Source organism: Notechis scutatus, chromosome 5, assembly GCF_049901735.1.
Source record: "Notechis scutatus isolate UNSWTSFEM ecotype Mainland chromosome 5, rNotScu1.2, whole genome shotgun sequence".
In the NCBI taxonomy this organism is placed as follows: Eukaryota; Metazoa; Chordata; class Lepidosauria; order Squamata; family Elapidae; genus Notechis; species Notechis scutatus.
The window spans coordinates 60,357,405-60,371,448 of NC_142013.1; the positions used below are offsets into that span (position 1 = coordinate 60,357,405).

The following is a 14,044-nucleotide window of genomic DNA, read 5'->3' on the forward strand; positions in this document are numbered from 1 at the left end:
CCCCAACTCTACCCCAAATTAAGGGATTACAGAGTTATAAAAAGGGGGGGGGTGTTAGTTTATAGTTATAATAGGTATAGGGAAGTTAGTTCAGAAATCACTGAGGAAGTTTATTAATGGGGCTATGTGGAAAACATATTTTTCCTGTTGATAACTGGAAAACATCATGACCAGGATAAGAACATTAGCAACCTGTCAGAAACATGTTTCAGTACATTATCAATAACCAAAGACAGGATCATAAAATAGTGGGCATAACAGAGACAGAGAAATACATGTATGCATGTATGCATTAAATATTTTATTGTGAAATCCTGAAATGAACCATACCTTCTGGTTTATTTTAGTAGGAGCAATAGTCATGTTACGCAAGTCCATAGAATTACAGTCACTCGTGTTCATACAACAACTTGGGGGAATTCCATGTTCACTAAAATAAGGGCTAGTATTCCAGTTGGTGTAGTTCTGGACACCACAACAACTCAGCTAATGATGGGAAAAAGGAAGCAAAAATTGTTACAAAACTGGGAAAGATGTTATGCATTTGATTTCAAAATATTCCAAACAAATAATTTGATTTCAAAATATTCCAAACAAATAAAGAGAGAGAAAAGATAGTCAAGGGATTATTATTATAGTAAGAGTGGCACAATAATTAGAATACAGAAGTGCAGGCTACTTCTGCTGCCTGCTGGCTGCCTGCAAATTGGCAGTTTGAATCTCACCAGGCTCAAGGTTGACTCAGCCTTCCATCCTTCTGAGGTCAGTAAAATGAAGATCCAGATTGTTGGGGGCAACATGCTGAATCTGTAAACTGCTTAGAGAGGGCTATAAAGCATTGTGAATCACTATATAAGTCTAAATGCTATTGCTGCAGGTAATCCTCGCATTACAAATAGAAAGGAGCCTGCCCAAGCATGGAGCCCTTGTAACCCAAGGATTCATGGCAGGGGTGGGATGCTACTGGTTCACCCCAATTCAGGCGAACCAGTAGCTACTTTTTTCATTTTTAATTACCGGTTCAGTGAACTAGCAAATCCAGCCCCTGGCTGGCCCCGCCCACCCGACCCCTTCCAGAAGTCCCCACATATCCCCTTTTGGATGCCAGGTAAGTGTAGGGCCCGCACGGAGGCTCGGGGAGGGCAAAAACCGGGCCTCCCAAAGGATCCAGAAGGCCAGAAAGAGGCCTGTTTCTGGCCTCCAGAATGTCTCCGAAGCCTGGGGAGGCTGTTTTCGCCCTCCCAGAGGTTCAAGGAAAGCCTCTGGAGCTCGGGGAGTGGAAAAACACCCCCCCCCCGAGGTGCAGGAGGACAACTAGGCCACACACACACAGCAACCCAGAGAACCAGTTGCTAAAAATTTTGAAGCCCACCCGATACATGGGGGTGAATAGGATCACTCCCTCCTTTCATCCACGCATTTGCTAATCGAATGCGAGGCTCGTTACCCAAGGTAATTCAGGGTGGGGAAGGTCATGGGGGGCCTACTGTTTGAACAGTCCATCTGCCTAAGACCACCCAAGGCCTCCCCGACCCACTGAAATATCTCGTGCTCCCCACGACTGCTTCCCCACCCCCAGTGACCTGCCACACCAGGGCACTTCCCTTGTGAAGATCTAGCAAGCAGGCTCCTCTCTAGCCTCTCAACTGTGTGCGCCCCTCTGCAGTTCCGTTTGGGCCTCCGCTGGCGTTGGAGTAGAGCTTCTGAGGGGTGAATCCGGCCAACATTCCATTTGGCCCTCTGATGGTCCGTTCAGCCCTCTGCAGGCCTCCCTCAGCCCGTTGCTGACCGAAATGAAGCCTCTGAGGCCCGGATCTGGCTGTCTTAAGCTCCATTTCGGCCTGCAATATGCAGGACAAATGTTGCAGAGCTTCTGCGGTGGTTTATAAGGGCAAACAACTGCTGTGGTGCTGCAAGATTTGTAGTTTCGGGCCTTGTTTGCAAATGCTAGGGGGCACTTATCACGTAACTTTGAATGTTCACTAAGGGAACACTCATAACCCAGAGATTGTCTATATTATATTATCATAAGTGGTCATAATTTGTCAGAATGATGACGAAAAGGCAAAAGGCACAATTCTTGTCTAGAGAAATTTAAAATTTAAAGTTCAAACGCAGATAACAAACTGAGAAAGGAAAGAAATTTGCAAAGTTTTGTCTTTGCAAAAGTAATTTCATGATTACCTTCCTATATTTTCACCAAAGAATAATATAAAAATGTATTTTTACGCCAAGGCTGTGGAAATCTATGTGCCTTAAAACGATGAAATTCACAGATAGTTGGACAGAAAACAATTCTCAAATGCAAAGAACCCTCTGTACTGTAGGAGAGTATAAGCAGATCACTGGGCTCTCTATTTCAATATTACCAGTTGTAATTGACAGTAGCTGCCCTGAATGGCTGCAATGGAACCTGGGACTTCCTGAATGTAAATTATTTGAGTAAAATATCAGGAACTAGAAAAAATGACTAGATAAGTATGGTTTGTTAAGGTATAGATATTTAAGAGCTGACCGGTTGCTGTAAGGCTGATGCAATGTAAGGCTGATGTAATGAAGATGAATCAGCATAGCATGGGTATTGCCTTTTTAAGACGAAGAATGGGTCCACAGAAGTTTTACCTCTTTGAGAGGTGTCTATATAAAGGGAGCCATTAGAGGGCATTTTTTCCTTGTGTCTTGTATTCATTGCAGAGTTCTCCGTGTAGAGTTAAGAAGATTGATTGTCATGTATTTGCCTACCACGTATATTTCTGTATATGTCTTATATATAAACCACTGTTAACTGCCTCTATGTGCTGTGTTTTGCTCCTGGGTTGTTTCACAATAGTAGTCACACTACAAACACTCTGACATGGTTGATGCTATTGCATCCATAAAAAAACACTGCCAACATCTACACCTTTATACTGCAATCCAAACACTGATTTTCAGTTCAGCAGCTCTAAACTTACGTTCTGTTGTACATCATCCACTGCATGGCTCTTCTCATCATTTCCATTGTAATTCTGGATGGCTTCAGTGTATGTCCTAAGGAAAGTGTCCTTGATCTAAAAGGGAATTGAGACAATGAGATAAACTGCATGAACAGTCCAATTAACTTTCCAGTGAGATTTCTCCTGCTCAACCCCAATAGTGAGGAAACATAATTTTTAGATGAAAAGTCAAAAATATATTTTACATGTCATTCCTCCTGAAAAAACATTAAAGATTAATGGAAGTCATCACTGAACATTTAATAAATTCCTATTTTGATGCAACCACAGAGAAATGAAAATTAAATATCACATTTGGTACTATAACAGCCAAAATCCTGACTGATAAAGGGAAAAGCAATTATTTAAAAAGAATGAGGCTGCCATGCCTTTAAAAAAACCCAGCAGGTCTGCCCTCTTCTTCCTTGACCTCTTCACTGTAATGGCATCAGAAAGGATATTCCTATCCTGATTGATATAGAAGGCCCGTTATGAAAATCAGAATTTGTGTGTGGTAACCCTAACCATATTTTCTCTAATAAATGTTACAGAGTTCTAAGAGACTTGTTCTTTGTATTAATCATTTTCAGTCCTGCAAGTCCCAAGAAGTCAGAAATAAAAAGGAAAGGGAAGGGAAGGAAGTGTTTGAGCTGTCTTTCCAGAAAACCCTACAGTAGTTTCACACATTATTTGCAAGAATTATCTATGTCATGCTTCTTAGTTTCACCCCATTACATTTTTTAAATGATTGAGGACCCCAAAGAATTTATATCCATCAGTATGTACTGTGTTAGAAATTAAAATTTAGAAATATTAAAATATTTATTTGACTTCAAGGATCTCCTGAAATACCATACTTTAAGAACTGTTGATCTAAGTTTCTTAGAGAAATTCAGAAGTTTTCTGGAAAATACTGATTATTAATCTGGAACAGTTATATATTTGTGCCAAGAACAGAATCTTATTTCCTGAGTGTTCTGTGTGTTTCTGTGTTAACTTAGGAAAAGACTTGGCTGCTTTAAAGAACTGCAGATATCATACTCGCACATGTTTCAAAATATCTTTTCTGGATATTTAGTCTTTCAAATCTGAAAATGCCAGTGGTTGGTTTTTTAGCTGCTTCTAAAAAGCAAACATTTCAGGAACCAAACCAAATTGTTGGGGTTTTTTTAAGCATAAATCCTATCCTATATTAATTTTAACTGTTATTTTCTAATTAGAAATGATAATGTGTTTCTGAACAGAAGTTTCAGGTACTAAATCACTAAAGCAATGTCAAGAGTTCCTTAATTTGACAGAACATTAAAAGAAAAAGAAAATAGAATGAAAATCAAAGATTTCAGGACACCAACAATAGCTTTTCGGACTCTCCCCTTTATTATAATCTGATCGTTTTGTCAGATAGTCTTCATTCAACCAATGGAACAGCTTGCCTTCAGAAGTTGTGGGAGCTTCATCACTGGAGGCTTTCAAGAAGAAATTGGATTGCCATTTGTCAGAAATGATGTAAGCCAGTGATGGCGAACCTTCTTGTTGTGGTGTGCTGAAAGCGTGCGTGTGCCGGCACCCACAGTGCAATGCACCTCACCCCCCTGCGCAAGCATATGCAACACCCCCACCCCCTTACCTGCACTGCACATGTGCAAGCTTCCCAGCTGATTTTCAGCCCGTTTGAGGCCTTTTTCAGCCTCCCAGAGGCTCGAGGGAAGCCTCAGGACGCCAAAAAACAGGCCTTCCGGAAATACCAGAAGTGCCCGTTTTCAGCCTCCGGAGGGCGTCTAGAGCCCGGGGGAGGCCATTTTTGCCCTCCCGGGGGCTTGAGGGAAGTCTCTGCAGCCTTTGGAGGCAGAAAAATGGACCCACTGTGGGCTCCAGAAGCCCTCCGGAGGCTGAAAATGGGCACTTCTGGTATTTCCGGAAGGCCCGTTTTTCGGCCTCCCGAGGCTGCAGAGGGAGGCCAAAAATCAGCTGGGAGGCGCGTGCTTGTGCAGTGCAGGTAAATTTGGCTGGGGCTCATGTGCTTGCACAAATGGCTCTGCGTGCCACCTCTGGCACACGTTCTATAGCTTCACCATCACGGATGTAGGCTCTCCTGCTAGTGAGGGGAATTGAACTAGATGGCCTACAAGGTCCCTTTCAACTCTGTTAATCTGTTATCTAAATATGCCACAATATATATAGAATCGTGGAAAAGAAACATCTGTCTTGGACTAAAATTGTCTTCTAATTTCATCAGTCTAGGTATATTGTTATTAGAGAATGCAGGAAAGAAATTATTATAGTGCAGAAAAGAAATAACAATTTTCAAACCATCAACAGAACTATTTTAGTTAGGTCTTGCATCTTAAAAATCCTCTCTGAGTTACATAAATACCTGTTCAGTGGAAGTAGCAGAAGAAAATCTGTACAATGTACAAAGAAATTTAACTTCAAGGCCAATATAGACTAGCAAAAGTCTGTACATCTTTCTGCTGATTGAAGAAACACCCAGAATATACAGTTGCTGAATTTATCTAAATTATAACACCCAGTATCCTAAGATGGTTCAGCCTTGGTGACATCAACCTACTAACAAGGAAGTTAGACTCACCTCATGACGAAATACAAATCCTGAAATGCCAGCCACTAGCTCAGCCAGGAAGACCAGAGATAGAAACATAGCATACTAAAAAAGAAGAAAGAAAGAAAGAGAGAGAGAGAAAGAAGAAACATCCACTGTATAGAACAGATTACTCATACTGAACAGCATTTCTATCCCATAAATGTTTATTACGGGGGGTGGGGGAGAGACAGCAACTTTAATATGCTGTTCTTATTTCCCCTTAGGTCAGGGGTCTTCAAACTTGACAGCTTTAAGACTTGTGGACTTCAACTCCCAGAATTCCTCCTCCAGTCATGTTAGTTCAGGAATTCTAGGAGTTGAAGTCCACAAGTCTTAAACTTGCCAAGTGCACACAATCAGCACCATATGAAAAAGTAGTAAATCAGAATCCCTCAAGGTATGAGACTACAATTTTTTTCTTAAGTTTACTCATTCAGTTGCAAGAAATTAAAAACAGATATTAGAATCCTAGAAAAAAGGGGAGGGATCTGTCCTCTGAGTCTTTTTTAAAGAACTGCAATAAGGATATTATATCTGGTTAAAGAAAGGTATCATGTGATGGGATGTGCCTCCTACTCAACAGAAAGACTTTTCAAGGCTCATTTAAATACTTATTGCTGAGAAAAGCAACATGGAATGAAGAAGGTGCATGGCTGTTTCCCTGGGGTTGCCTTTTTCACAAAAGAAGGAACAGCTCAGTAATGTTGATGCTGGTGGATTTATTCTTTTTTTCCTGCTGGGCTAACCAAACTTAAAAATACTGGAAATGGAATGAAATGGCAGCATGTTGAACTGCTTAGACAAGAGGAAAATGTAGTTCTAAAATTTTTGGCCTAGTCTTGTATATATCTAAAAAGCACACCAATAGTGTAATCATGTAAGTTGTTAATTTCAAATTTCATAAGATTGTAATATCATAGCTTGGATACAGTCAAGTCAAGGAATTAAAGCAATTCTTCCCCTTATTGTGTATTCATTCTGGTTACATGAGTAGATGTCTAAATGTGAAATGTTAATGCATGCTAATAAATAAAAATGTTACACAGGAATACACAATCTGTGACATTCCAGAGTGTGCTGACTCTTGTTTTCTAACCTATGACCATTGGGTTGGGGAGATTTTTTTTTATTTTGATGTTTGGGCGTTGTCTCAACATTCATTCCTTACAAGACACTAGAGAATTCAAAAGCAGGTCCCCTCACCTTCTATAAAAAGACAAGGGCAGACTTCCGGTTTGAAGGGCTTCGGCGACAGGCAGAAATCCGCGATCGTGCGCGGTTTCTGTCTGGGCTCATCGCTGAAGCGCTCGAGCCGGCTGGTTTCAGGGCTAAGCAACCCCGTAGAGGTGAAGAGGGGAGAGACTGCCAGCAGGGTCGAAGAGAGCCGCATCTCTCCTCCTCAGCTGGCCATTACTCCCTTTCCCAAAGGCAGTTGCAGCGGTGGTCAGAAATGGCCACCACAAAGAAGAACGCGACCGGAAAAGAATGTGCAGGAGGAAGATAAGAAGTGAAAGTTTTGGCTGACCGGGTTAAATTGTAAAAGCAACAACCAAGGTACCCTGGAATTTAAACTTACAAAAAATAACATTGCTCCCAAAGAAAAGTCGGAAGCAGCGAAGGAAAGTGAAAAGGGAAAGGTTTGGCTTTTTTCTTCTTCTCTCTCCTTCCCTATACTGACAACTAAGAGACTTACATAAGAAATCGGAAAAATCCACTTTGACATCAATAGGCAATTAAGCTGAAAATAAAACAAAATGCCAAAGGGATAATAAAGATTTCTGGACATTAAAAACTTTCTTTTTCATAAGCAGGAAGGGAGAGAAAAAGAATAAGGGCAGGATCTGGAAGAGGGAGGAGACTGCCTGGAATTAAAAAGAATCTAAAGTAAAACTTCAACAAGACTTCTAAAAGATACATTTTAACTGAAACTTTGCAACTAAATAGTAACCCCAGGAAGAGAAAGTGAAAGAAAAAGAGCAAAAAAGAAACAGCTTGCATGTATTTGGATTATTTGGTGATCTTTGGATTTTTGGTTATTATATTTGAATGACTAAAATCAATTGGGTAGTTGTTTAAAAATTTATACAATGGCACCACTTCTGGATGAATTGAAAATGGAACTTAAAAAGTACAAAGAAGATGCACAAGAAGGGAAGGGTTCTTTTGGCTTCGTCTTTCAATTATTAGAAATGGAGATTTGGAACTATGAGAAACAACAAGAAAAGACTGCAAAACAAGAAGACTGGGACAAAGAAGAAGCCATCTTTAATGAACAAGTAATTCTATGTGGGGAAGAAAAAGGAAAGCGGGGAAAGAGAATGGAGAATTTAAGACTTAAAAAAACAACCAAAGAAAAGAAAAATAATTCGAAAAATAAGTATAATACTGGAAAGCAACAGAAAAGGGGAATACAGAAGAGAGAAATAGAGGTAGAGAGACAAGGGGGTAAAAAGGGGAGAGAGAAGAAGAGAGGGAAGAAGGAAAGGAAAAAAAGTTACAAAGGACCGGAGCAAGATATAGAGAAACAGGACCTATTTAGAGATAATGGGTGAAAATCTAACTGAAAAGGGGATTCTGTAAAGGTACATAAGATTGTATTGTTATATTAGTAATAGAAATAATTTTAGAAAATTGGAAACAACGTATGATTAAAATGAGGGATAAAATAGTGTAATTTAGTGAAATGTTTGTTAATAAAATAAGTGAGAAAATTGAATTAGGAAGGAACGGGAACATTTTAATTAGTTAATGTTTTATAAAATATAAGTGAAGGGGGGAAATTAACTATGGAAAGCTTATAATTGTTCCCATAGAAGTATGATATTTAATTGAAAAGTAATGTTAAAGATGTTAAGACTTTAATGAATATTAATATTAATGATAGAATTGAATTGGAATGGAATGTTGTTTTAATTATATACATTTATAATTTTTTTTCTTTTTTTAAGAATACAGGGTGTATTTTAAGAATGTATCAAGCAGAATCCGAATGGAGGTTATGTATTATATTGAATGTTACAACTTTAGGGAAAAGATATCAAGGCGTCATACTCCAATCAGTAACTACAGGAGGAATTTTGTTTAATGAGAAAAGATAATAGATAATTGAAACAGGACAGACAAAAAATATAAACACAATGATTTGAATTGAGATGAGATAATTAAAATAAAATTGAGAAAATTAAAAGAGGGGAGAAGCTATGCAGAAAATGTAAAATAGTAATAAGATATGGAATAGAATATAAAAATGAGCATGAACCTGAATTTGTGTCTGTATGAGGAAATGTAACCCGGGATTATGCTGCTTTCAAAAAAGATGTTTTATTTGTATTTTTTTTTCTCTTTGTGAAAACTCAAATAAAATTTACAAAAAAAAAAAAAAGACAAGGGCAACAGTAATATACATATTTTAAGAATCTTATGAGAATTGAAAAGTGAAAGGAACAACTGCCACTTGCCTAACATTAACAATACTGCCATCTGGCTATTTTAGTACTCTGTTATTTCTGAAGTCTTTATTGTTCTACAGTATGTTTCTAACTGATATTTTATTCTTGTGTAGAAAGTTTCTTCTAAGCTTCTAAATAAACACACATAAACACATACATGTACAATGGGACATACAAGAATCTCGTCAACTCTTGGGGGCCAATATTGACTACTTTGGTGAGCCTGATTTAGGAGGTGGATGCAGTATTACATGAATCATGATTTACACGGGTTTTTCGATTGCACAGAAAAACTATCTGGCTTGAACAATCAGGCAAAAAACAAATCCTGAAATAAATATTTACTTTTATTCAAAAGCACTTAAAAATTAGAAGTATATATTTTAAATGGCTAAAACTATAGTTCCATTACAAATCAGTGGCATCTGCCTTCCATGCAGCTGCAGTTTCCAGGGTCCCATAGAGCAGGGGTCGCCAACCTTTTGGACCTCAGAGAGCACCAAACTCATAATTTTAGATCCCAGTGGCCACGAAGCGGTTCTGTGGGCGTGGCCTAATTTGTGGGTGTGGCTTGGTGGTCATGTGACTGGCTGGGCATGGCTTGTATGTAAATATTATAAATATTTGTATAAATATTGATTTTTTTATTAAAAAGAGCAACTTTTACTCAAAATCAGGCAAAGCAGGCAGATTGAGTTGCTCACAGAATCACAGATTCATTCAGAGATCTATCTATCTGCCATTGGCTAGCTCAGTCTGTCACATAAAATTTGCTAGCAAGCAAACTCACAAAATTAACTCACAACACACCATGTATGTAAATATTGATATTTTTTTATAAAAAAGAGCAACTTTTACCCAAAATCAGGCAAAGCAGGCAGATTGAGTTGCTCACAGAATCATTCAGTGATCTATCTATCTGCCATCAGCTAGCTCAGTCTCTCAAATGTGCTTGCCATGAGTCTGCACTGAATTTGTTTGCAAGCAAACCTTCAGTCCTAAGGGAGGTTAAAAGCAGAGCTGAAGATCTAAAGACTAGCTAGAAAGCAAGAAATCCAACCATTTCCTGCTTCCTAGCTAATCTAAACCTCCCAGCAAAGCAGAAGAGATGAAGGAAAAATAGCAATTTAGCAGGCAAGTTTGTTGGGTAAAGAGTGAGTGGGCGGAGAGGGTTCCCGCGGGAAATGTGGGTGGCGCAGCCTTGTGTTTCTGCGCAGCCTGGATTATTTGCTTTGGAGGGGTGCTCTGAGGGTGAGATTTCTCTGCAGCCCACCAAAATTTTCTCATAGCCCACCAGTGGGCTGCGGCCCACAGGTTTCATGACCGCTGCCATAGAGCCAACTTGAGCAAGGATTTCTGCAGTGTATTCTCCAGCAACAGCTGCCAGCTGGCTCTGATTCTCAGCTCATTCAAGACAGCTAGTTGAGAGCTGCTGCCAGAGAAAACTCTGCTAACATGTGCTTATTGATCTCTTATCTGTAAACTTCAGAATTGCAGCCAAAGTGTTTATTATCAAGGTAAGCTGCTATCTCAATGACATGGATTTTGATCAGAGGTGGTATTCAGCAGGTTCTGACCAGTTCTAAAGAACCGGTAGCAGAAATTTTGAATAGTTTGGAAAACTGGCAAATACCATCTCTGACTGACCCCACCCCGCTTTATTCTCTGCCTCCCGAGTCCCAGCTGATCAGCTGGATCTTCTTTTGTTGCCCTGCACAGGAGAACGTAGCTGGAAAGCAGGTTAGTGGGGTGGGGAGGGAATGGGGATTTTGCAGTAACCTTCCCCCAGGAGTGAGGAGGCAATGGGGATTTTGCAGTATCCTTCCCCTGGAGTGGGGTGGGAATGGAGATTTTACAGTATCCTTCCCCTGCCATGCCCACTAAACCATGCCCACAGAACCGGTAGCAAAAAAAATTGAATCCCACCACTGATTTGGATATGCCTGTAGTACTCCATCACTCCCCTCCTCCCACCCCCAAGATTCATATTAATTACTTTTTCCCTGTGCTGGAAAACCTATATAAAAATGTATAGAGGAACTGTAACTATACACATAGTACAACTATACTTGGGTTTGAAATTTCCACCACTAAGCGATGAAATTATTAAGTGAGTTACACCCGATTTAATGACATTTTTGCCATCATCATTAGTGAATCCAGTTTCCCCTATTGACTTCCCTTATTGGAAGCCAGCTGGGAAGGTGGCAAATAGCAATCATGTGACTGTGGGGCACTGAAACTTCATATATGCATGATGGTTGCCAAGTGCCTAAATTTTCATCAAGTGAACATGGGACATTGTGATGGTCATAAATGTAAGGATCAGTGGTAAGTCATTTTTGTTTCAGCATTGTTATAACTTCAAATACAATTTATGACAAATTGTCATAAATTGAGGACTACCTGGGCTTAGTGGCAAAAGTATGTATTTGATTTTTTCTTTCTTTATTACATACAAATTCCCAAGAATTATTTAGAATTGTTTACTCTGTTTTCTAAAATACTGTAGCTGTTCCAATTCTTTCAACTCAGCCCATGGTTTATTCCAAATTTGAAACTACTCTGGAAAATTAACATATTCAGACTCACACCTAAGTCATCACAACTCTTTTCTGAATCCGATCTATTCCTGAGAATAGAAATTAGTGAATGGCAGAAAAAATAAAAGTTATTGGCATAATTGAATTATTTCCCAGATTTTAAAGAGATCAGCATCTTTCTTTTCAAACCAAGCTATTTATTGTGTTATATATTAATAACAAATATGCACATTGTGGAAAGAAGTTGAACTGTTGAACTGTGAATTTCATCTTTAGATATAGTTTTTCAAACAGATTATTATTATTTCTAATCTGGCATTGTATTTGGGGCATTCCAGAAAATGATAAATGACAAAATTATACAAATAAAGTGATCTATGGTCCCTTGTTGGTTGCATATATACTTGATGGTGTACTTGAACCTTCAGCTTTTTAGAATGACATTATTTAACCTCCTCACCAGTTTCAGCATCCATGGGCTGCCTCGACATGTTGCAAAGCAACCAAACAGTCCAAACACAATGATTGTGGTACCCGTCCCGATGAGAACATATGGAGCGTTAGTGGAGTTTTCAGCAATAAGTGATATATAAGTGCCTAAAGTCAACTTCCCCCAGACACCAACAGCAAGAAGGATAACACCAGTTATCTGGAAAATAAGCAGCAGAAAAAGAGAAGGTTAGATTTTATAAAGGTAACATATGATCTTACTGACAACAGATTTTTTTTTTCAAATGTACAGAATAACTGATCATAAAAATACCAAAGTGTTTATTAGGCTAATTAGGAAGAAACAATGCCACAGATCAAAGCTCCCGAACAGTAAATCAGCAGCCTACACTGATAATTTTACTGTCGAAAGTATCCAGCATACTTAGGGGATACCTCATGCTAATTGTTTTCCTCAAGCTTTTTCTGTCAACTACTTAAAAAAACTGCATGCATTTGTTTTATTTTGTCTTCATATTAAGTTCTGGTTTGAATCTCAAATATGAAAATGTTTTCAATTAGTCAATTTCATTCCACAGCCTTTCCAGATTTCACAGCCAGCCTGATCCCAAAAGCACAGCACTGACTTGGGAAAGATAGATCCAGATTTCCTTATTCACAAGAAAAGATCAATCACTGATGCTTCCTTAGGAAAAATGTCAGGTATAAATTGTGATGTTCTCAATCTGTCTTTATGCTACATATTGTTAAAAAAAAATACAGCCTGCACACATTCCATTCATAATAATCCAGCATGTGGTGAAATCAAGATGTCCTTTGGTAACATAGTAGATACTGTAAAATGTATCATTTGCATATGTGGATATTCTTTCACACATGGGATTATATCTAGAAACCACAGGTTTGCGGGACAGTTTAAGGGAAAAATATAATTATAAAGAACAGAATTACCATTTCTGGTGGTTGTAGTGACAGAACAGTAACTTCTGAAAAAATTGCCCCACAAATCTAGTCCTTTGTTGTTTCTCACTAGCTATGGTAGCCATCCAAAAATCATAGCTGAAATACAGGTAGTGTCAGATCCGTGTATCTGCCATTCTTCAATGGAAGAAGAAAGTGAGGGGAGTTGGTACATGTAATCCTTTTTGATGTAACCTTAATATTCTCCCATGAGCTGTTCAGAGCATCCAGTGATGGGAATGTGCTTCAGTCCCTTCTAGGAAGGCTGGGCTTAAACTTGAGACACTCCTCCTCGAGACTCCTCCTTAGTATCCCCAGTTTTAGCTCAGCCTTTCTTCAGACAGGTTGTGTTATTGTTTTCCTGGTCGGAACAGAACACTGGCGATTTAGCTGATTTATTTCTCAGGTCAGGTAAAACCATAGTTTCTGTCACTAACTACCCCTGGGAACCTCCAAAAGTCATTTCGCTCGTTTTTTGTTTTTTTTTATGTTCCAGCCTCATAAATGCGGAGGCTTATCTTTCCAATCTGCCCTGAGGCTAAAAGCCTCTCGTTTCAGAGACGCTGCCTTAAACTTCTAAACAAGGAGGCTTATCTCTCCGATCTCCCAGCTGGCTGAGTAAATGCTCTGTCCCTTCGAGGTTTGAAGCTTCAATTTAAAAGTGCAGCCTTTTTTCCTTTTATCAAGGCTTGAAGCCCCAACTTAAACAGTACAGCCTTTTTTCCTTTTATTATGAGGCTTTCCCTGCAGAACACCTCAGAGCAGGGAATTAGCCCCTGCGCCTTCCCGCTGAGCGGTTTTGCTTTCAGCAGGCCAGGCGGTGATAGCTGCTTTCATTTTCATTCTGCCACGAGGCAGCTGCCATTTTAAAGGCTGCATGGTTAAATTTGCTGCGTAATTGTTACTGTCTGTGAGGCAAGTTACCCAACAAGGTTTCCCTTCTTGGGGACCTGAGAAGGGGGGTCCCTACCACCAGTCCACTGGATGATAGAGGACTTGAACTGCTGGATTCCACAGGTAATAAGTGCAGCTAAACTGATCTAATTATCAGTTACAGACCTCTGT

General features: G+C 39.3%; 1 protein-coding gene across 2 annotated transcripts in view; it reads right to left on the bottom strand.

Moving 5' to 3' along the window:
* The window catches only part of TSPAN7 (tetraspanin 7), a 113,308-nt gene that overhangs the window by 10,571 nt on the left and 88,693 nt on the right, over nt 1-14,044 (bottom strand). The window contains exons 2-5 of one of the 2 annotated variants that reach the window (XM_026674072.2): nt 12,030-12,218; nt 5,566-5,640; nt 2,955-3,050; nt 331-486 (exon numbers count right to left, since the gene is read on the bottom strand). In XM_026674072.2, the coding sequence (XP_026529857.1) occupies nt 331-486; nt 2,955-3,050; nt 5,566-5,640; nt 12,030-12,218 (516 nt within the window). The remainder of the gene's footprint in view (nt 1-330; nt 487-2,954; nt 3,051-5,565; nt 5,641-12,029; nt 12,219-14,044) is intronic. The other variant, XM_026674073.2, reaches the window with a different exon arrangement.